The 21781-nt window shown below is 33.4% G+C and overlaps 1 protein-coding gene across 1 annotated transcript in view; it reads left to right on the top strand.

Moving 5' to 3' along the window:
• Positions 1–1890: 1890 nt before the first annotated feature.
• Positions 1891–21781, top strand: part of LOC122519292 (laccase) — a 33970-nt gene continuing 14079 nt past the window's right edge. The window contains exon 1 of the mRNA XM_043638659.1: positions 1891–2400. Coding sequence (XP_043494594.1) covers positions 2289–2400 — 112 coding nt within the window. The 5' untranslated portion in view covers positions 1891–2288. The remainder of the gene's footprint in view (positions 2401–21781) is intronic.

Genomic DNA, 21781 nt, shown 5'->3' with positions numbered 1-21781 from the left:
TTCTCTATCAAGAAAGTGAGAGCTTTTTCCAAGGAGAATATCAAATGAAATAGATCCAACTAAAATGGACGATACGATTAGGGTAAATAAAAATATTCAAGTAAAAAAGGTGTATAAGTATATGATCCGTATTGTTAAAATTACAAACGAAACAGTTTACTCATTGCCAAGGTATCTACTATTAGAAAATCTAAAAATGATACGTATCGTAAAAAATTTCAGTGGGCGTACGAAACGTTTATGGTACGAATCAAATGGGATTATCATCATCATCATCATTATCGAGACAACGTATCGTTCCGTCTCCGTTTATCTCACGATACGGTCGCAAGCATAACGAAAATGAAAGGTGTTGAAAGTCCGATTGGCCGTGCCGTGCCGTGCCGTAACGTGACGTGACGTGATGTGACGTGCGTTTCCACGCGTGTTACACGCGCCACAGTGGTGAGCAAGTGTTATTTTTCCGGTGAACGGTAAAAATAATGCGAAACATCTTAAACCAAGGAAGAACCTAGGGCCTTATTTTTTATTTATACCGGAATAGAAAATCACGATCAAATTCGTGAATAATAACGTTCGACATAGAAACAATTGTTGGTATATCAAAAGTCGTGCAGCTTTTTGCACGAACACGATTAACTACGCGAAGGAGATCGGTTGAAATGAAGTCGAGAGACCGAATGAAAGAAGAATAAAGAGAGAAAGAGAAAGAGAAAGAGTGAGGGAGAAAGAGAACTCGAATGGGAATCGATATATCTCGGTCGTACGATAGAGCCCCACCTCGAAACCCCCTTCACCGTGCCACGAACGTGTCTCCGTTGCTGGCTCATTCTCCTAAAGGGGGAACATCTAGCGTTGGTTTTGCTAAGCCAACCATGAGTATATCGTCAAACTATAACGGGGCGCCGTTCTTCCAAAGATTCACTCTCGATTCTAAGCTCACCAACAACTTCTAGATCGAAACCAACCACTTTACTAAAATTTACCACCTGCCCGATTGCGATTACGTTTTTTTTAGTATCTTTCTGTCTGTCTGTCTCTCTCTCTCTTTCTTTTTATTTCTTTCTCTCTTTTTCTAGCTCGGTTATGCGTGCGACTCCGTTTCTTTTTCCCCGTTAGTTAGGTCTCCCTTTCCCTCCCTCCACTTTCTCTCTCTCTCTCTCTTTCTTTCTATCTATCTCTGTCTGTCATTTGCACGGATAGTGTTCCACCATCTGAAAATAAGGTGAACGTGCTCGAGAGTGTATCATTGGGCAAGAAATTGGGGCAGGAGCCAATGGTAAGGAGCGTGAGGTGGAGCGATAGGTTTTAAATAGGTGTGCAAAAGGCAACCGTAACGAGAGGTGTACCGAGGTTGCGGATAGGACCCCATAGAGGAGAATACATCTATCTCTCCTTGGAAAAAAAGTTGATTTTTGGAATTGACGACCGGTATCGGCCAACGTTCCGAACGCAAGATACAACTTGCTTTCAATAATTTGGTGCTAGTTAACGCGGTGTTGTTTTATTATTCTTCTTCTTCTTTATTTTTTTTATTTTTTTTTTATTTGTTTATTAACGTTATCCACGTTATTGCATAGCCGTTCTCTTTCCCCCTTTCTCTCTCTCTCTCTCTTTCTTCTTCCCTTATTATCTTCGGTTAATTTGGATTTATTTTATTTTGTTTTGTTTGTTGTTGGTTTGTTTCGCAAAGATAAATGATAATATCTTTGTAAAATATCTGAGATAAAAGAAAGATACGCGAATGCGAAAAATAAGCTTGCTTGCTTGTTTGCTTGCTTGCTTGCTTACTTTAGTGTAGTAAAACAAGAAGGTTTGTCTGTTAAGAAACGCCAATTCTCAGGAGGAGAGTGACAGTAGAGTAGTCCCGCTTTTGATATAAGAGCGAACGGCACGAGGCACAAAGTTTATAGTCGACGGTCTCAGTCGGCGCCGAGCCAGTGCCTCAGCGAGTACGAACGAACGCTTTCGAAGGAAGAAAGTCTTCTCGCGCTCATCGGGGGGATTTGCTTCTAACTAAGAGCAAGCAAAAGTACAAGACGTGCGCGCGCGCGTGCACACACACACACACGTCCGCTACTGCCACCGCCGACGACGATCAACAAGCGGAACAGGAAGATCGAACAAAGAAGAGCAATCCGACGATACCTGCTGGATGATAAAATAAGAAGAAGAAAAGGAGAAAGAAGAAGAATAACAACAACAACAACACAACAGCAACAACATAACTAAAATCTATTATTATCTTGAATACTTTGTCCAAAAGGAGACTTTGAAGAATTGGAATTATGGGTTCCCGTCGAGGATTATATATGGTGCTAAGCCTGGCGGCTTTTCTAGCTTTGCTCGGTCCAATGGCCGCTGTACGCATCAAACAGGCCAGCTCGAATAGGAAGGACGGTGAGTAACGAACTCTTCTTATTCGCTTATTTCAATAGTGTTCACTGCCAATTCTTTTTTTTCCTTTTTCTTTTTTTCTTCCTTTTTTTTCTTTTTTAACTCTCACCTAATCATTCTTTTTTCTCTCACCTTGTTTTATCATTATCCTTTGACTTGCTCGAGGACTCATTTCTTCATATTTTCTCGGTTTAACAGATTAATATGATTTGTTCTTTTTTTTTTTTTAACTCATTAGTATTTTTACTTTTCTTCTTTATAACGTTCGGTACACGTTCCTTGATCAAACTTTTAACAATTTCTTTCTTTCTTTTTTTCTTCCTTCTTTTCGTCGTTTACTTTCCTTCCTTTTCTTAAAACGAACGGACAGGTATATTCATATTCTTGCTTACTCTCTTTCGTTTTCTTTGATTTTTTTTCTCTTTGTGACGCTTCTTATTGGTCATACCGAAAGTCCAGTTTCGCAGTTTTTTCCCTTGGCACGTCAAAATGCCCGTGAACCGTACGATTCAGTGAAGTGTTTCCGGTTTGTGTTAAACGCCACGGAGGGACAAGGACAATGTTGAACGGTGTTACTATTCCGTGATGTGCGAGGAAATCAGCTACCTATTTTGGGTGTAGATCGGCAAATTATTTTGGTCCTATTTCTCACCCCCCCTTCCCTATATCTTTGGATATCATCAAGCAAATGTTCCTTCAATTTGTTGAAATACGTTTAAGATGTTAATGAAATTTTTCAAATACGTAATGCATGGAATATTCGATCGTAGAAATATTATTTTCAAAAAAATATCCAATGTGTCAATATGTTATTTAGAATTTCATTTTTTTTTTTTTTGGTAACTTGGTCTCCGGTTTTTTTCTTTTTTTTTCTTTCATCCGGTTCGTAAGTAAGATCGTTAAGAATTTAGTTATAACGGTTTTGGGAATGTTATGGGCAGACCGATCGTGAGCGAAACCGTCATCCTTTCCAAGTATAGATTCCACGTGTTGTAAATTTCTCTCCAAAAACTAGTAAGTTGTCTTGAAGCGAATAGGACGACACGACGACGATGAATAACGGTTTTTGTTCGATTGATCAGTCGACTCAGTCAGTCTGGTTTATAAATATAACAAATCAGCAAAGTCACGTGAGTCTGTAGATTGATCTTTTGAAATAAAATCGATCGTCATTTTCAAATTGCCTTTCGAGTTATTCTAAAACACTCTATCTTATTGATATCACTTAACACGATCTGCAATTAAAGATCGTGAACTTTTTCGATCTAACGATTAATCATATCAAATCTTAATATGTAAAAACATTTTTACGACAAAATAATACGAACGAAATATATTATGCTAATAAAAATCATCATTCGCATAAAATTGAAGGTAAGAAAATCTTATTATATAATCTTATGCTTTGGAAATTATAAATATAAAAAAAATAATGACTTAATTAATCATTTTCTTTCAAAATCTTATGAATGATATTATACAATTTTGTAATTTAAATCATATTAAAAGAAGATCGAAACGAACAAACAAATTTATCGTTCCCATACACACACACATATATATTATAATAATTCAAATCAGCTAATATTGAAAGAAATCATTTGATGTTTACGTTAGATTAATTAGGAAATGAAAAAACGAATATATTATGCCTGAAAGTGAGATGTAAAATACGCGTTCTAATTGACTAATTATAAAAATGATTCTAACAGAGAGAGAGAGAGAGAAAAATTATATTGTAATCAGTAAACTATTGGTACTCGCGCGTGTATCACTCTTATCGTTTCGTTTCTTTCTCTCGCGTAATCGCAAGTAAATTTCTAGTTTTCTAGTCGAGATCGTATATATATGTAATTCACGATAAAAGAAACTTTTATCGGTAAAATAACGAAACTTTATAGACGATCGAACGGCTATGGAAATAATTGCTATAATTATAGCAAGCGCGACTAATTGCCATACGTGTGGCAATCATTTTTATAATCTATGGTCGTTGAGCCTTGATTCGCTCGCGCCATTTCACCTGTCGAACGATTCGCAAACCATTACACATTCTATTCGATAAATATAAGAATTTATCTTATTGTTAATTAGGGATCGCATAAATTTCAAATCATTTCTTTTTTCTTTTTTTCTTTTTCGTTTCCTCGCGACAGGAAAATGTTTTTTTTTCCCTACCTCTAGCTATCGTTTCTTTTCGTAAATTATTTTTTACATTCAAACCTAAAACGAGTTTAAATTAAAGATTTACGGAGAAGGAAGAAAACTCGAGGAGGTAATAAAATAATTTAATCGATCCGGTAGGATCGTAAATTTCTTATTTTTATTTCTTGCCCCTCTGGTGTCACATTTTTGTTCTTTTTTTCTTTTATCGTACATCCTCGTTTGCGAAAATATTTGAAACTGGTGAAAGCGATTGGATCTAATACGATCACGATTGTTGTTCCTCATCTTTCTAGCATAATTGAATTCTCGACAATTCTAAAATTTCGAATCCACGAGATCGAGAGTAGACGTATTTGAATAAAATCTTGTAGAATCTCTTTCCTTCCTTTTCTCTCTCTCTCGATTTCTTTACGAATAAAGATTATCGACCGTTATAACGTTAGAAACCGACTAATAGAATTTCAACGATCGCAGGTATATGATTTCACGTACGTCGACACAAACACCAACGTGAAAACTATTTATGGAAAATGAACTGCATTCGTGCCCTAGTTTGAGGTAGTAGTAAATATCGATGAAGTGACATTGCGTACGTGGTCAATTTCTTTCGATATTTTCATTGCCCGTTACCGTAAAGTAATAATAACAGTAATTGCTTCGTAAAACTACGATCCTAAGATATTAACCGTGTCTGATTAACTATTGTCATGCGTTATTCTTTTGATTTTCCTTCGTAATCGTAATTTAAATTACGACGACATTATTGATCGTAATTCTTTCGCGCGAATCGAATTAATATGAATAATTTATCTGAAATGGTAGGAAAAAGGAAAAAAATCGTAGAACCAGTTTCGATTAGTCAAATTAACTTTTGTTTCGTTGGATTTTTAGGTATAAAAAAATACGATGTTCGATTTGGTAAAAGAAAAATTTGAATGACTTTAACGTATAATATTTAAAAGTATCTCTTAGCAATGTTCTGAGTCATTGGCATTGCAAGGTAGATTATGGTCTTTTCAGTATAGTAGTACAAACCGACCGCGACGCGACAGCATGCCAATGTATATAACAGTTCCCTATAAACAGGCTATGGCGAGTTGTTCACCTAGATGCAGTCGCGATTACCGGTTCACCGATTTTTCTTTATGGATACCATCTTATATACTTTTTGCATTTGCCATTCCTATTCTACATCTTCCTCTTCCTATTCTTGCTTTTGTTTATAAGTAAGAGATTAAACCGAAACCATCAGTCATCAGTCATTGTCCATTATCCTTTTCTATATATCTTTCATTTGTTTTCTATTGTGTGACTGATAGAAAACCAGTCAAGTCAAATCTCTCGTTCTTAACGGTACTTGTTTCCTCGACGAAAAATATGACGAGTAGAGACGACTTCGAGCGTGTCCATTGAATCTCTCTTTCTTTCTTTCTCTCTAAGTACACTAACGCAAAATTTCCACTTTCGTTCGGTTTTATAATATTTGTTTGTTTGTTTGTTTGTTAAATCATTATATTATTTACTTTGATTTTATTTTGTTTTTTTTTCTTGTTTTTTATTTTGCTGTAGTAAAGTTTAACTTTTCGAACTTTCATGATTAGACTTGCAATTGATTGAATTTTAAATAGTTTATTTTCTTTAAAAGTAAAGTTGGATTTATCGAATCGGCAACTTGAGTTGAGAAAATTCCATTCATACCACGTTGTATAAAATCTCTACTTAATTTGTTAATCGCGAAAAGTCCGCCAACCACAAAGTTGCTAGATTACATTCTATTTAGTTCGAGTAGGAGAGTACTTTAAAATCGAGTAACACGAAGTGACACTTACGCCACAGAGATTATACTTTATTCTTTGTTGAATTAAAACGTTAAATAAAGTATATGAAGAAGAAGAGTGATTTATATGTAATGTTATTTAACAGATTATTTAATCAGTATATAAAATTAATAATAAATTAACGTAAACCCTCGATTAGTTCCATAATTTTTTAAACTTACGGCAAGTTGTCAAAACTTTCACTTCGAAGATTTAAACATCCTTTGATATAATTAAATGTAATACGAAGCGAAGGAAGAAGGTACATCTCGTTAACGTTCACTTACATTTACTTCAAAAAGGTACCTACTACTACTACTACTACTATTACTACCAGTTTTACTTTTGAAATGTATCCAAAGCAATTATGGAATTTATGATCAAAAACGTTTTCCTAAACAGCAATAGAATTATTATTGGTAAGCATACACGAGTTACTTAAATAAAGATACACCGATTGAGTCGAAGAAGATTAAAGAGGATAGTTCACGATGTGTATGTAGAAGTATGGAATAATGCGTGTTTTAACGAGTGTTAAACTACTTGCTTATTTTCACACATGCACACACACATACACACACAGAAAATCTCATAAATCTAACGTCATTTCAATTTCTGTTCTTGAAAGTCAACCACGGAGTGAGTTCAAGGGTTAAACGAAACTGCATGAAACTTGTCTAAATCTCTCTCTCTCTCTCTTTCTCTCTTGTACAAGGAAATCGGACTTCACCTTTAGAAACCGGATGGTTGCTATCATCGTAGTAAAAGCAAGGAGTATCCGGATGCGACTGTCGGTGAACTTGATGACCACTTTTTTTCTTTTTTCTTCTCTCTTTCTTTCTCTCTTTCTCTTTTTCTTTTTCTTAATATCTCTTTCCTACTTTTCAAAGCTTCTTCTAGCAAATTACAGAGAGAGAAAAAATGTAGAAATCGTAGCTAACAAGCGGCCGATTTTTCTATCATTTACCGGTCATCTTTACTTTATTCTTCTTTTGCTAGTAGTTCATGGTTAAGTACCACGGATCGTACGGACTACTTATCTAAAGTTAAACTTTGTATTTACCCAGTATTCGTGATCGAGTAATGATCCTAAGCGCATCTCTTTTGCTTCTTGCTATATATATACATCCTCGTGATGTGGTCAACATCTTAAAGGAGGAATCGTAATCACGAAGCGAAACGACCATAAGCTCTAAGCGCCATCGGCTACGTCACGCATCTATCTATTTATCTCTTCCACTCTTATCTATTATCTCTAATCCACGTTTGAGCACAAGCCTTTATAAGAAGAAGAAGAAGAAGAAGAAGAAAAAGAAGAAGAAGAAAAAGAAGATGAAGAAATCGATTCTAATGGATTTCAAATTGCACCGATTGATTTTCACAGACGCATCCAATTATTGATTCTAAATCGTTCTAGATTTATATATATAGATATATATTTCTTGTACTCTAGTATCTAAAGTAAATACGAATCAGAGACACTTTCCTTTCGTATAATAATTTTTTGCTGGGTATTCGAAAGGGAAAAATATAGTAGACGACGGTAAATTGACTGAATTATAAGTAAACACATATCTTGCGGTAATTTAATCTTGTATGTGCAAGCTACAAGACCCTCGCTAAATTTAATTCTAACGACATTAAGAACGGACGAACACTTTGCTAGAGAGGAAACCGCATTAAACACGGCATCGGGAGGAAATATTACTAACAAGTAAACTAGTATTTTTGCCGACAAAGCAAGTAGTATGATTGCCATAGCTCCGCCGGAAATATTCTTATTAAATACTACATTGAAAATTGCATCGAAATTCAATGCGTCCTTCTTACCCCCCTCCTCCAACCCCGCCCTGCAGTCTTGCCCTGTCCGTTGTAACATTTCCGTTCGTTTTTATGACGCACCCTGTTAGTATTGCTTTCTTTTTTTTGTCTTTTTTCCTTTTTCGTTGAAGTCATTAATCAAACGTCTTTCGATATATTATCGTTACAGGAAGTAAATTAATTAAATGGTCTTCATTATGAAATATAAATCATTCGTTTTGTTTTATCGGTTTTAAAGAAATTATTATCAAATTTATATCATATATATTTTGAGCGTAATGGTGTCAACTGGTATTTAAAGTTTGTGATAGATCGGTAATCATTCGTTTTCACGGACACTCGAAGTTCTTTTAAAGGGCCCCTTTTAAAAACTCGTTTCTTCGAGTACGAACGTACTTGAACCATATCTCTTCTTAAAGACGTAACGAACGATTCATCGATTCCTTAAAGATCGGTACAAAAGATAGTGACTTACGTTAAAGAGACCTTAATGATTCATCAAAGCCCATTATTATATCAATCGGGACGTATTATAGAGCAAGAGAGGTATTATACCTTTTACCTTTGTTCGACTCACATGATTTCGTACGAGATTTAATCGAACGACCAACGGCGAACGATTTAATCTTATCGATTGAAGCGTTCCAAGTTATTACACGCGTTTAAGGAAGATAAGAATGAAAAAGAGAATGATAGACAGAGAGAGAGAGAGAGAGAGAGAAAGAGAGAAATTTATCGACGATCTTTCAATCTAATTTTCAAAAGAGGAAAAATTTTCTTCACGGTTATTCTTATTATTATTATTATTATTATTCTTTGTATTTTCTAGACAGAATTACTACTATAGCGTTACGTTAAAGTTCCGTTTCATTATGCGTACTTATTGTATTCTTTCTCATGACATCCAATTTCTAATAATAACAGGAAATCGACGCTAAGAAGCTAAGAAAACTAGGTTACATTTAAATAGCGTATTTAACACGTTTAAATATATAAAGTTTCTATTTTCGTTATATTCGTAATTGTAAAGAAGAAAAAAAAAAGTGTAGATTGTATGTACGGCTTTTAAGTTAGAATTCGCATTGAGTAATTAATTTGTAGAAAGTTTGATTGCTCGTAAAAATGACATGAACGATCCTTTCTTTTCTTTTTTTTTTTCCACCAACGTTTCGTAATATCCGTTTTCTTCTTGTATCACTAATATCCACCCGAATCTATGTGCATAAGAAGTGTCTAATTTTATTTATAAGAAAAAAAAAATGTTACGAATTATTGCCGAGTACACATCGCGAAAGTGTAATAAAACAACGAATTAACCGAGGAATTGGAAATTAGGTGAACATTCCTACTGGAGGATAAAATAAAATAAAAAAGAAAAAGTAAGAAAAAATTTCTTTCTTATGCCTCTTTTTTGTGTACCTTAGGAATGGCTACGTTATAGGTAAACTTATGTTAAGTTAGAGAAAGTTACTATGGCGTGGGCGGAAAATTAGCGTTACGCTTTTTAGTATCGATCTATATCGATCAATAGTTCGATCGATGCCACTCGTGAGGAACGTCAAATCGATCGATCGAACGAACGAACGAACGAACGTTTCGCATGGCTAACTGATTTCACCCGAAACATTAGACTTCCGGCTATATCCTTTGGCGAAAAGTATTTGTGAACGATAAAAAAAAAAAAAGAAAGAAAAGAAAAATATCTTGGAAATATAAATCAATTTTTATTCTTCGATTTACGTGTTGAACAAATTTCATTATTTAATTAATTTATTTATTTCGTCTAATAATGATTAAAAAATCACGACGACTTTTTTTGTTTCTCAATGAATATCTACGATACGCGTTAAGAGGATATTATTTTATAAGAATTTAAATATATAATATTTTTTACGAATTAACAAAGTACGGGGAAGTATACTTTCTTGAAACTTTAGAAACGGATTAGAAACCTTTGGAGTTTCTTTAGTGTCGTTCATTCAACGGGCAAGTAGTCTTTCCTTGGTGTTACGTCCACTTTACGTCGAGGTTTGCATTTTTTTTAAGAACAATAACGAGAATACTTCGAAGGTACTTTTTTTTCTTTCTTTTTTCCCTACATAAGTGCAAGAAATAAGAAAAGAACGCACTAGTAGTGTTTTCGCACTTTCCCCTTCTGTTTCTTAAGAACGTGCGTGCGAATAGTACCTCAAAACTTTCGTCGCAAGTTACGAGACCCACAATAAAATAAGTAAGTAAGTAAGTAACGTAGTTTGTAATCAATGCTGAAATGTGTGTTTCTTATTTTATACCGATATAAATCACTCCTTATTTTAATCGTCCATTCCTAGTTGTTTCGTTCGATGCTTGACATACCTTTGCGGTCACGATTACGAGAGGGAAAGTCTTTTGTAATTTTGCACGCGCGCGCACGCGCGCACACACGGACGCGCGTTCTTTGATATTATATCGATGATATTATTACAATATACTCAAGACAGACATATATATATTTTTTCTATTTATTTTTATATAATATCTATCAATAATATCGACAAAAAATATATAATAAACATACCTTGAATAATAATAATAATAATAATAATGAAAATCTAAGCTAACGAAATAAGGTCATTTCCGGCGGAAGAATAATAATAATAATAATAATAATAATAATAATAATAATAATAATAAAGTACTAAAGGATATATTTTTTACCATGCGTCATGGCATCCGGTTGGCGATTGCTATTCCTTTGCTGAAAGCAGTTTTGTTCTAACTCTCTTTCCCACCACCCTCTCCGCCCCTTTCTCATAGTGAACCGCAAGAAGAAAGGCGTGTCTCGAGCGAGATCCAAACACATCGATTCTTCCGAGGGCGTTGAAGTAGACACGGGTTTGCTGGCTGATCCAAAGCGAGAGGGACAGCTAAGCAAAGCAAAGCAAAGAAAAAGCCTGCTTTTGCTCCTTACTCGTTCCTCTACCAACGTGAACGTGACTATCAGCCGAGCCTAATAAACTCATGATCTCACTCTTGTTATTGTTCGAAGATACCTATTTGAACGAAAAACAAAAAAATTTAATTCTTGCGGCGTCCCAACTCGGTCAGGTCCACGTCAATAATACCATACAAAGCGTGTATATATTTTATATCAATTATATAATCATTATGTTATCGTGAAATACTTTAATTGAAGAATGTCAAGATTCATATGATCTGAATTATTAATGTAGAATAATATTACTCAAATATTCGATCCTTTATCATTGATGTATTTGATAAGCGTTGATATTTCACCATGTGAATCTTGACATTCTTCAATTTCGGTTTTTTTCACGGTAACACATATATACATATACATATAGAAGTTTGATTACTAATACTCATCATTCTTGGCGAAGGAAGTGAAATCGAATTAGGTAGTGGATATTTTACTGTTAATTAATAAAACAAATAAAATGTTAACAGTTAACGCTTTGACGATTAAGGCGGCTCCTTATGGTCGTGATTAGTCACAACTGGTCTCGGCAAAGCGCGTTAGCGTGTCCTGTAATTGGAAAAGAAAGATTACCTTGAGGTTTTTCATATCTCTCTCTTTCTCTTGAAACTTTTTCTCTTTCTCTCTCTTCCTCTCTCTCTCTCTCTCTCTCTTTCTCTCTCTCTTCGAAAGCTATTCGATTCTGACGGAGGAAAAGCGAAAGGTACTTGATGTAGGATAGCTAGCGTGTGTGTTAGCCACGGAAACACGTTAGACGTATGACGTTGTTGTTCTCTTATAATATGGCAAGAACCCTAGTGGTAAGAAAAGTCAATAAGTCGTCCAATTCCTACCGTGAGAAATACCTGAAAAAAATCTTGACTTTCCGTCAATGGACGGAGAGTACCACACCATACCATACCATACCACACCACATCACACCACACCACACCACACCACATCACACCACACAAACGCGATTTAATTCATGAGAATTCAGTCGAGATGAGACCTAAACAAGTATTGTCCTAATTTCTAAGATATCTTTCTTAGCCTAGTCACAAATAAACGCGTTACTACCTATTTATCTCCATTGAAGTATTTCCTGAATTTCTCAATTGGAATCCTTTTCTAGAATAAAAACTTTAATTTCTCTTGGGTAAAAAAAAATTTATTAACACCGACGACGAGTTAATAATACATACGATTCTTATTCCTTTTTTTTTCCTTTTGTTTTTTTCTAATCGTTTCATTTATCCTTACGATAAATTCACGATATTTAAAATAATCAATTATAGTTTTTTCTACCATTCAATTACTTCACCAAATAAATAAGTAGATATATGTATATCTGTGGGTAATTAAAATAAAGAAAGAAAAAAATAAAGTAACAACGTCGTAGTCGTGCAAAATGTTGCATTGCGTATATAAAAACGCGTATGGCATAGTACTCACTTCGAATGAGATTTGAAGTGAGAAAAAAAGATGAAATTGTATATACATATCTAAAAGACTATTTTGAATAAAGATTTTAATTAGTAGTCACAAAGTGAACGAATGATGGAATCAAGACTCTGGGAAATACATGGATCCGCCGTTATAAGTACGCTACTTACCTCACTTCCTGCACTTAATGGGATATAGCTCGACAGTTGCTCTACTATGTCAGAAGGAATATAATAAATGGCTTATACCACATTTCGTGATTTCGTTATGTCCTACTATGTATATCAAACTAACAATATATATCTATCGTGTTACATACTCGTTCGTAATTAGTTGTAACGACGATTCTTGGGTGACAATTATTATTATATCATTTTATTTCTTTTTTCTATTTATCTTTCTCTTTTCTCTATCTCGTAATATCAATGGGAGGACAACTACTTTTCACATTTCGCACAGGTGCGATTATTTCACCGACAGTTGGACAATAAAATTAAAAAAAAAAAAGAAAAAAAAGGAAAGAAGAAAAAGTCTTACCCTAATCTGATGAGCCAAATTGCCGACCACGGTAATCGTTACTTAACGTCATTACACTCTCGTTCGTCCTTTCACCCCCTCCCTACCTCTGGTGTTCAACACCCACACGTCGTGCGAAGTGAAATAACCTGGATTATGTATTAGGTAACTCCCGGTTGTAGTAGACAAATGAAGAACTTCTCTCTCTCTCTCTCTCTCTCTCTCTGTGCACTTTCGTTATGCATTGTTTTAAAAAGAAGATTGCCGGCCCGGAAACTCCAAAACAAATTATAAAGTGAGACAGGAAAATTCTTCTTCCTTGGGTTTTTTCTTACTCGTGCGAAACCATGCACGTCAACTACTAGACAGACAGACACCTGTTTTTTCTTTTCTTTTCTTGGCTTTCATTTAAATTGAGATTAATTTAGATTCGTAAAGAATAAGAGGGAGGGGAGATTCTTCTTTTTTTTTTTTCTTTGTTCGTTTGTTCCGTAAGCAGGCGAGATAAATGCGTTTTAAATTGATTACTTTTTCCTTTTTTTTCTTCCCACTGAGCATGGTCGAAATGATTTTGTGGCTTACGCAGATGATACTTCGTGTTAACCACATGATCCCGCGGGCTTGACCAATATACTCGGAGTGTAATTCAATCCTCGGATAATAATCTCGAGTCAAATGATATTCGATTTGGCGAATTTGTAATTAACTTAATCGTTACGTTAATTCTCAGCATTGTTTCGAATGAAATGTTTAAAACGTTTTTAGAATAACGTTACACGTAGACCTTTGATTTAAAATAAATTCTAATCCTTTTTTTCTGCGAAAATGTTTGATCGTTATCGTAGACCAGAGTACGTTTTTGACGTCTTGTATTAATGTTTATTACTATCGTGAATATTCTAGAAAAAAATTATTCGAAATTTAATTCATTTAGGAAAGAAAATTTACAAGCCAGTTTAGGTATTCCATTATATGTGAATTATTTAAAATGGAAAATTATTGCTTTCATAGTCGAGTTGATGGAACAAAACGAACATTATGATCAAACAATGATGTTGCGACGAGAGGTCGAGAAAATACTGACCTACCTTTTTAATCTTTTTTTATATTCTCGCCTTTGTTTTAATCTACATATATATTTTTCCGCTTCCTCTCTCCGATATGTTTTATTTGTTTCGACAAAATTGAAAGAGAAACAACCACCCACCGGCGAACGATATGTCAAAGTGCAGTAAACAAGACCATTTCTGACGAATAAGATCCGGTATCACAGTGTGATAATTAGCAAGCTTTTAGCGAGGATTACCTTTTCTGAAAGAAAATCTATTTTGATGTTGAAGTTTTTCTAAAATGGACAAATTAATTGACAGTGATTGCACAAATTTACTATCTAGGGATGCAATCGTACTATTTTTGATCAGTTTTTTTTTTACGAGTACTACGTGACATAGTTCAAAGTGACTTATTCAAAGTCGTTAAATGTGTTTAAGATCCGTAGATATTTTTCAAATATTTTTCAGATAGTTTTAGTTAACAATTATAGACATGCGCGCAGAGGCGTGGTGGTATTTACGGAAATGTTTAATAATAACGTTTTCCGTTTGATAAAAGTAAGAGTTTGTTTTTTTAATGAAAAAAAAGAAAAACCAAGAACGTTCGAGAGTTCGTACATTCAAGGTAGCATAAAAAAGGTATACATGGTTGGTTGCAATACGACTGGATTTGATCATTCTCATTCATATATTATCGAATAAACAGGAAAAACACGTATATTATGAATTTATACATTGTGTGTTAATAGTTATAAGAAAAAAGAAAAAAAAGAAAGAAAAAAGAATAATTATGTTATCAAATAGATTGAAAAATAAATTTCTCTTAAAAATTTCGATTCAATTTGTTATCAGTAATTACCGACACACACACACAAGTATCAGTAATATATTACGTCAAGTCGTAAAGATTATTTCGCTACTTGTTCTAGTATAACCATGCTTATCGATAGAATAAAATGTAAAAAAAAAAGAGAAAAAAAAAGTAACATAAGTTACTCGTAAGAGTAACGTTACGTATGTAACGAAGTAACTAAGTAACGAAAGGTTTAGCGATTAGGTCGAATCGTTTTGGAAAGAAATAAACGAAAGAAATAAATATCTCTACACCTACGCTATTAAGATTACGACGTTCGTGCGATTTCGCTTTCGTTTATCTCGATTAATCTAACAAGCTCATGGATATGGGGGAAAAAGCAACGTTTATGGCGATATATATATACCGGCCATTCTAAAGTACACACATATCACGCAATAGACCAACCATACCTTATGTTCATTTCCAATGACACACACGCGATTGGTGGTAGGTGATCATTCTTGCGGAAAGATCAATCTTATGGCAATGTGTTATTCGTTGCGTTCGTTGTTCTTGGTTTATTCCTTGTGACAAACCATTCCGTATATAGGATTACTTACTGACATCCCATATTATTTTCGCGAGATCCTTTCTATTATAAATTTTATTCTAATTAAAGCACCGGATGTCGGTATAATTAATTAGCATTTGATACTTATAGAGAGAGAGAGAGAGAGAAACAAGATACTTGGAAAAATAAGTTCCGAGATAGATTCCAGAGAAGTCACGTAGATGCTTCGTTAATTAATTTATTATCGTTCTTCGTTTCTTCGATTATACACACACGATGATAATAATTAATTAATGCACACTTGCGAAATATTTAATAGCGTAATTCGATCTTCCCTTATAAAAAAAATAAAAAGAAAAAGTTTTCAATTTTTTTTCTTTTTTCTTTTTTTTTCTTTATCGATCGATGCCATTAGATTTTATATAGCTATATACGTTTGCGAAACTTAGAATAGTTGGAAGTTTTAAAAATGCGAATAACGTTCAAGAATCAAATAATATGTTAGAATTGATTGAATAAAAATTCAGACGAAAGTTTTTTGTTGTTTTTTTACTTTGTAGAATTGATTTTCGATAGACAGACCGTAAGAATAACCGATCCATTCAATACGAAAATGAAAGATCGTAATATTACTTTTATCGTAATTTGTTTACAAATGCGAAACTAAAGAGACAAAAAGGGCCGAACGTAATCGAAATGAAACGGAGCGTATCGATCGTCGTAGTCGTTGTTAATATTTTCTTTTTCCTCGACTTTCTCCTGAAGCAACAAGGATTGTGCATTGATTATGTAACGTTTCGCTTTTCTATCTTTAATCATATTGCAAGACCTTCAAAAGATTCTCATTTGCACGTTAACGCTCTTTTTACCTCATCTAACTTTTTCAAAACTTCTTTTCATCTTTCTATTAATAGACTTGGTTATACTATGTTTGATAATTAATCGTTCAAGCATACCTACTACGAGTCAAACTTTACTCTCATTCTTTTTCGTTACACTTCCTGTATTTTTAATCTATTTTTTTTCCTTTTACATCATTAATAACGGTATTGTAGTTAAATAAAATTAATAATGATTCGAGGACTCGTAGAAAAATTAGCCTAATCATCGATTTTGTTATAAACGTTATACTTATATATATATATTGTATTGTTTCCTTTCGTATCGTTTTAGCATTAAATCAAACATTTGTATTTTTTCATAAATAAACGGATTAATCTTTTCCAATTATCTTGACTAGTTCACGATATTCTCCCCCCGCCTCGCCTCCCCCTTATTAGATCGATCAAGTTTCATTGTAGCCTAACAGACGTAGGAAATCAACGTGTACCTGTTGTTATTCTTTCTCCCGGCGTTTTCGATCGATCAATCGATAATTATTATTCGACACGAAATTGAATTTAAAAAAAAAAGAAGCTTGGTATATTGGGGAGGAGGGGTTGGTGCCTTTCGGCATTGGTCAAGTTAATACATCGATGTTTGGATTATTATGTCAACGTTTTAACAGTTTAATGACGTGACTTGACATGACTTGACTTGACTTAACTTGACGTGACTTGACGTTTGACATGCCGGAACGTAAGGCGTTTCGTGAGTGCTATAGTTTAATACAATGGTCCCAGAAACTAAACGAAACGAAACGGAAATAAGAGTTAATAAGAATTTCACAGACAAGACATACCTTCGACACGGGAATTGCGATAGCACGAAAGAAAGTTGAAAACTAATTTCAACTGAGCGTGAAGAATAGATTCGTTCAAAAGTCTATACGTTATATACGTATAGATAGTAATAATCGATCATTTGATTATTTCGATACGCACGCATACACATTATTTATATATAGGTATATATAAGTTTATATTAGTAGATATTATAATATATGATCGACGAGTATATTCACGTTACTGATTATTTAACGCATAATAATTTTCTATTAAATATCAATCTCATTAATAATCTAATCGAATAGTTAAGAGATGATATTTGTGATTGTTAAATAAATATTGTCATATTTTTTATCGTTACGCTTGGTATTTGACTAATTCGTCGCGAATTAAAATTAATTCGATAAAATACAATTCGCAAAGTAATATCTGCACGCAAGATGCGCTTCGTTTAAAACGCGTGTAAATTTCTAATTGTCTCGAGATAATACGCTGTCTCGATATAATTCGATTCTGCATTAAACGTGATATGGTTGATACCCTAATAAGACAAAAGTGAAAAGGCGAGGGGAAAGTTTGTGCGTATGACCGAAACAAAAGAATCTTGTACGGTGTTAATTAAAATTGTGCCCGTTATACAATTTTCCTTCCTTTGCGTTCTTGCATCGTTCCGGTTTTACAAGAACATTTCAATAATTCAAAAAAATTCTAAATCTCGTTGGAAAAAGTACGAGTCAAGGCAAGATATGTATACTTACCGATGCACGTTCTATTTTTCTTTCTTTTTTTTTTTTTCTACAATTATATAAATGATTTTTGTAATTCAAATATTCGAAATTAAATTCATTTCTTGTGCTAGATTTAATCTATTTAAATTCGACGCAATCGTTATCGATGATCAAATCAAATCGTTAACGGGTACGCTTTTTTTTTTATTGACGTGAAATCTTTCCTTTTAACTTTGGTATGAATGATGGGGAAAAGAAAAAAGAAATAGCCGATTGTATCGTACGTTGAAAACAGACATTAAAAGATAAGATGTCCCTGATAAATATTTTCACCATACCATGTAGGCTTCCAGAAGACCGTGAAACACGTAAGACAATTTAATTGAAAAGTTTTATTTAAAAAAAGCTTGAAATTAGGTAGAAAGAAGATTTCCCCCGTAAAAATTTCGCATTCATTCACTTTTTATGTGTCTTCAGATTATATTTTTGATCACATCATTTTTTATTTACGAATCGCCATTCTTCTTGTCTACGTAAATTTCACGAACAAACAATAAATTATTATCAGAGTCGTTCGGGATGCAATAAAAGGAAGAAAAAAAAGTTATTAACGTTTTACGGATATAATACGATATAATGTTTTCTCGAAAATAATTTCTTATCCAAAAAGGATTTATTAATCGAGCAAGTAAATAATTAGTTAATGATAAAAAAAAAATTAAAAAAATTATTATTATCCAACGATAATTACCTGTTGACGTTTTATGACAACTTGAGCACGACGAATCTATCTCGTACGTAATAATTAGTCGAGATATCGAATATCGTGACTATTAATCAACGTTTGTAACGCAAAGTCATTCTGGTATTATAACTATGCCGACGAGAACGAACAGCGACAAGAACGCGTGTCTCTTTCGATAGTAATCGAGCAACTCGAAATCGAGAGTAACTAATCGGTTTTTATTTAGTATTCCGTAAGATATCCAACGTGGATTTAGTATGCGAACGAACGAGATCTCCTTTGTCGTGCGGTATGTTTCCTTGATGCAGAAACGTAGACAGTAATTTTGGTGAATGGCTGTTGACCGGTCCCGTCCGGTCCGGTCAGCACGTGTCTTCTCGTTGGTCGCGTGTCCGCATGGACATTTAACTTAATGTACGATCCTTACGTGATATTAAGATTAAATAGTCTCTTTCAACTTGAAAACCGAGGATACGATTTTCTAACATCGAATTACGGTCTGTATATCTATTATACGTAACATTACTATAGAATAGTAATTTTACATACTTATACGATTATCTTGCATTAGTTCCATTTGATTATTTCTAAAATTTACAAAAATATTTTAAATCTAATCCATTTCTTTTTTCTCTTAAATAACTTACGTTCGATTATTATCGATTGTAAAATACTATTAAGAAATTAATATATTTCAATACCGATATTTCGATTGCGATGTTCCAAATACTTAACCATATATAAAGTAAAGTATTTATTCTATTATATTTCATGATGGTATTTCAAGAATTAGGATTCCATTGATGATAGAATTCTTGTTAAAAATAATAACAATCAACATACGAGACAAATATCTTGACCGTCGAAGAAGTTTCTAGATTTTTTTTTTTCCTTCCTTCCCCCCTCCCTAATTCTTTCTTTATTTCTTCGTCGAACCGATTAACAAGAGATATTTGCTACATAGTTTAGACGAGCATAATAACGTGAATGTACTACAAAGTAGCAGAAAAGTCTTGTGATACATTCTCAGAAGTGGGACAAAAATTATCTGCCGAGTTTGCTTTGTTAAATGTTATTTTGCGTTGCAGTATTTTTTTTCTTTTCTTTTTTATTTTTTTACATGACCATGATCTTTGAACATTTGAGGAAAAACCTTGCCAAAGCGAAATCAACGATACCATTTTGAACGTTGCCGGAATTCCTCTTTATTTCTGATATTTATTCCGGTGTATAACGGGATATCTTCTTATTCAATCGATAAAAAGAAAATAAATAAATAAAACAGAGACTACAAAGATGACCTTATCGTAATGATCAATTTTTTTTTCCTTTTCTTTTATTCGTATCCACGTATATAGGTAATATCTTACATTTATACGAAATGAATAAGTTCATTTAATTATTCCATTTGATCTCTACTTTGGATAAAACTATGCAGGAAGCGTGGATGGTTAATTAAAATGGTACATCGAGGACATCGTTAACGTTCATTAAATTAACGAGTACGGAACGTAAAAAAAGAAAAAACTCCACACATTTGTATGCGACCGACAAGAGTAAGAATAAAAGAGAAATGTTCTCGAATTCTTTGATTTTACTTCTGTTTGTCACTCTCTCTCTCTCTCTCTCTCTCTCTCTCTCTCTGTATAAATTTTTTTTCTTTTCTTTTCTTTTCCTTTTTGGTTTCTTTTTATTCTATAATCGTCGATAAATTTATTCAATTTACGTAATTGAGTGCAATGACGACGTGTTCGCGCATACCGTAATGGATTCTATACGACGTTTTCAATACGTGACGATTAAATTTCGTTATAAATAAATAAGTAAATAGACAAGAAAAATTTAAACGCAATACTAAAGTATGATTTATTTTTATTCCTCTTCTCGTTGATTTATTATTCAACAAGGATAATTCAATTCTTTTGTTTTTTTTCCTTTAATTAATATATTAGTTCGTCTTTTTATCGTTTAATTATTTCGCTTTTTTTTATCGAATTTGTCACCCTGTTGAGAAATTTGAAATGGAATTTATTTTTGATTTATTCGAAACAAATTGTAGTTACCGAGGAAGTTTGGAGAGAAAGCGATTGTCATCGTGTTATATCATGTGTGTTATTTTATTTTTTCTTCTTCTCTTTTTTAAAGGCAGACAGAGAAATGAACCGTGATCGCGTGTTTGCACTTGACATTGGTAATACCGGCAGACCTCGCTCACTGTGGGCTAAAACTAGTTTGGCCGGCTTTTAAATAAAAACACGGCCAGTTGAATTGATTTGATCGATCGATCGTGCGAAGAAAAAGTGGGTGATACCGTTTGGAATCTCTCAGTGAGAATCTTCGGAAAGTATAATTTCTCTCTTCGAAAATGATGGACAGACAATATTTCTCGTTCTTGATTTAACGAATGATACAAAGTTCGAAAGTAGAAACTACTCTCTATCGACAATTTTTGACAGTACCTTAATTCTTGCAACCTATTTATCTGATTGACAAAATATTACATTTCTACGTGATAATATATATATAATAATAACGTAATATATATATTTTTTTTTGCAAGGGAAAATAATAAGAACGAGTAGTTATTATTAATATCGTTAAATGACGTTCAATATTTATGAAGAGAAATATTCTATTCGAAAAAAAAAGATAAAAAAAAGAAAAAAGAAAAAAAGCAAAAAAAAACATAGAGAGTTATAAATGAAAGTTTCTAAATGTAGAGAGAGAGAGAGAGAGAGAGAGAGAGACAGGAAAGTATTGGACCATCATAAACCGTCATCCGATAATGATCGATACGTGCCGCGACATTAATGTTCATTGAAATTAACATATCGAAATTCTCTCGGGAAATAATCAACTGACAGTCCGTCGCAGGTGTTCAAAATAAATACGCGTATCGTCCGTCGTTAAAGTAAAAGCTATATATTATATCTACGTTTCATATATTATATTATTTCTCCAATTTATTAAAGAATTATTCTCGCAAGATAAGTCATTCATTCATTCATTTTCCGGTTTCTTTCATTTATAAAGCTGAAAGCTCGTAAAATACTCAAATGATCGAGGTACCGAGATAATTTCGTTTAATTGATATTATCTTCCC

This window comes from Polistes fuscatus, unplaced genomic scaffold, assembly GCF_010416935.1.
Source record: "Polistes fuscatus isolate 324 unplaced genomic scaffold, CU_Pfus_HIC Scaffold3, whole genome shotgun sequence".
Classification (NCBI taxonomy): domain Eukaryota; kingdom Metazoa; phylum Arthropoda; class Insecta; order Hymenoptera; family Vespidae; genus Polistes; species Polistes fuscatus.
Note: the sequence above shows the minus strand (reverse complement) of the source record. Positions and strands in the feature narration are given on the sequence as shown.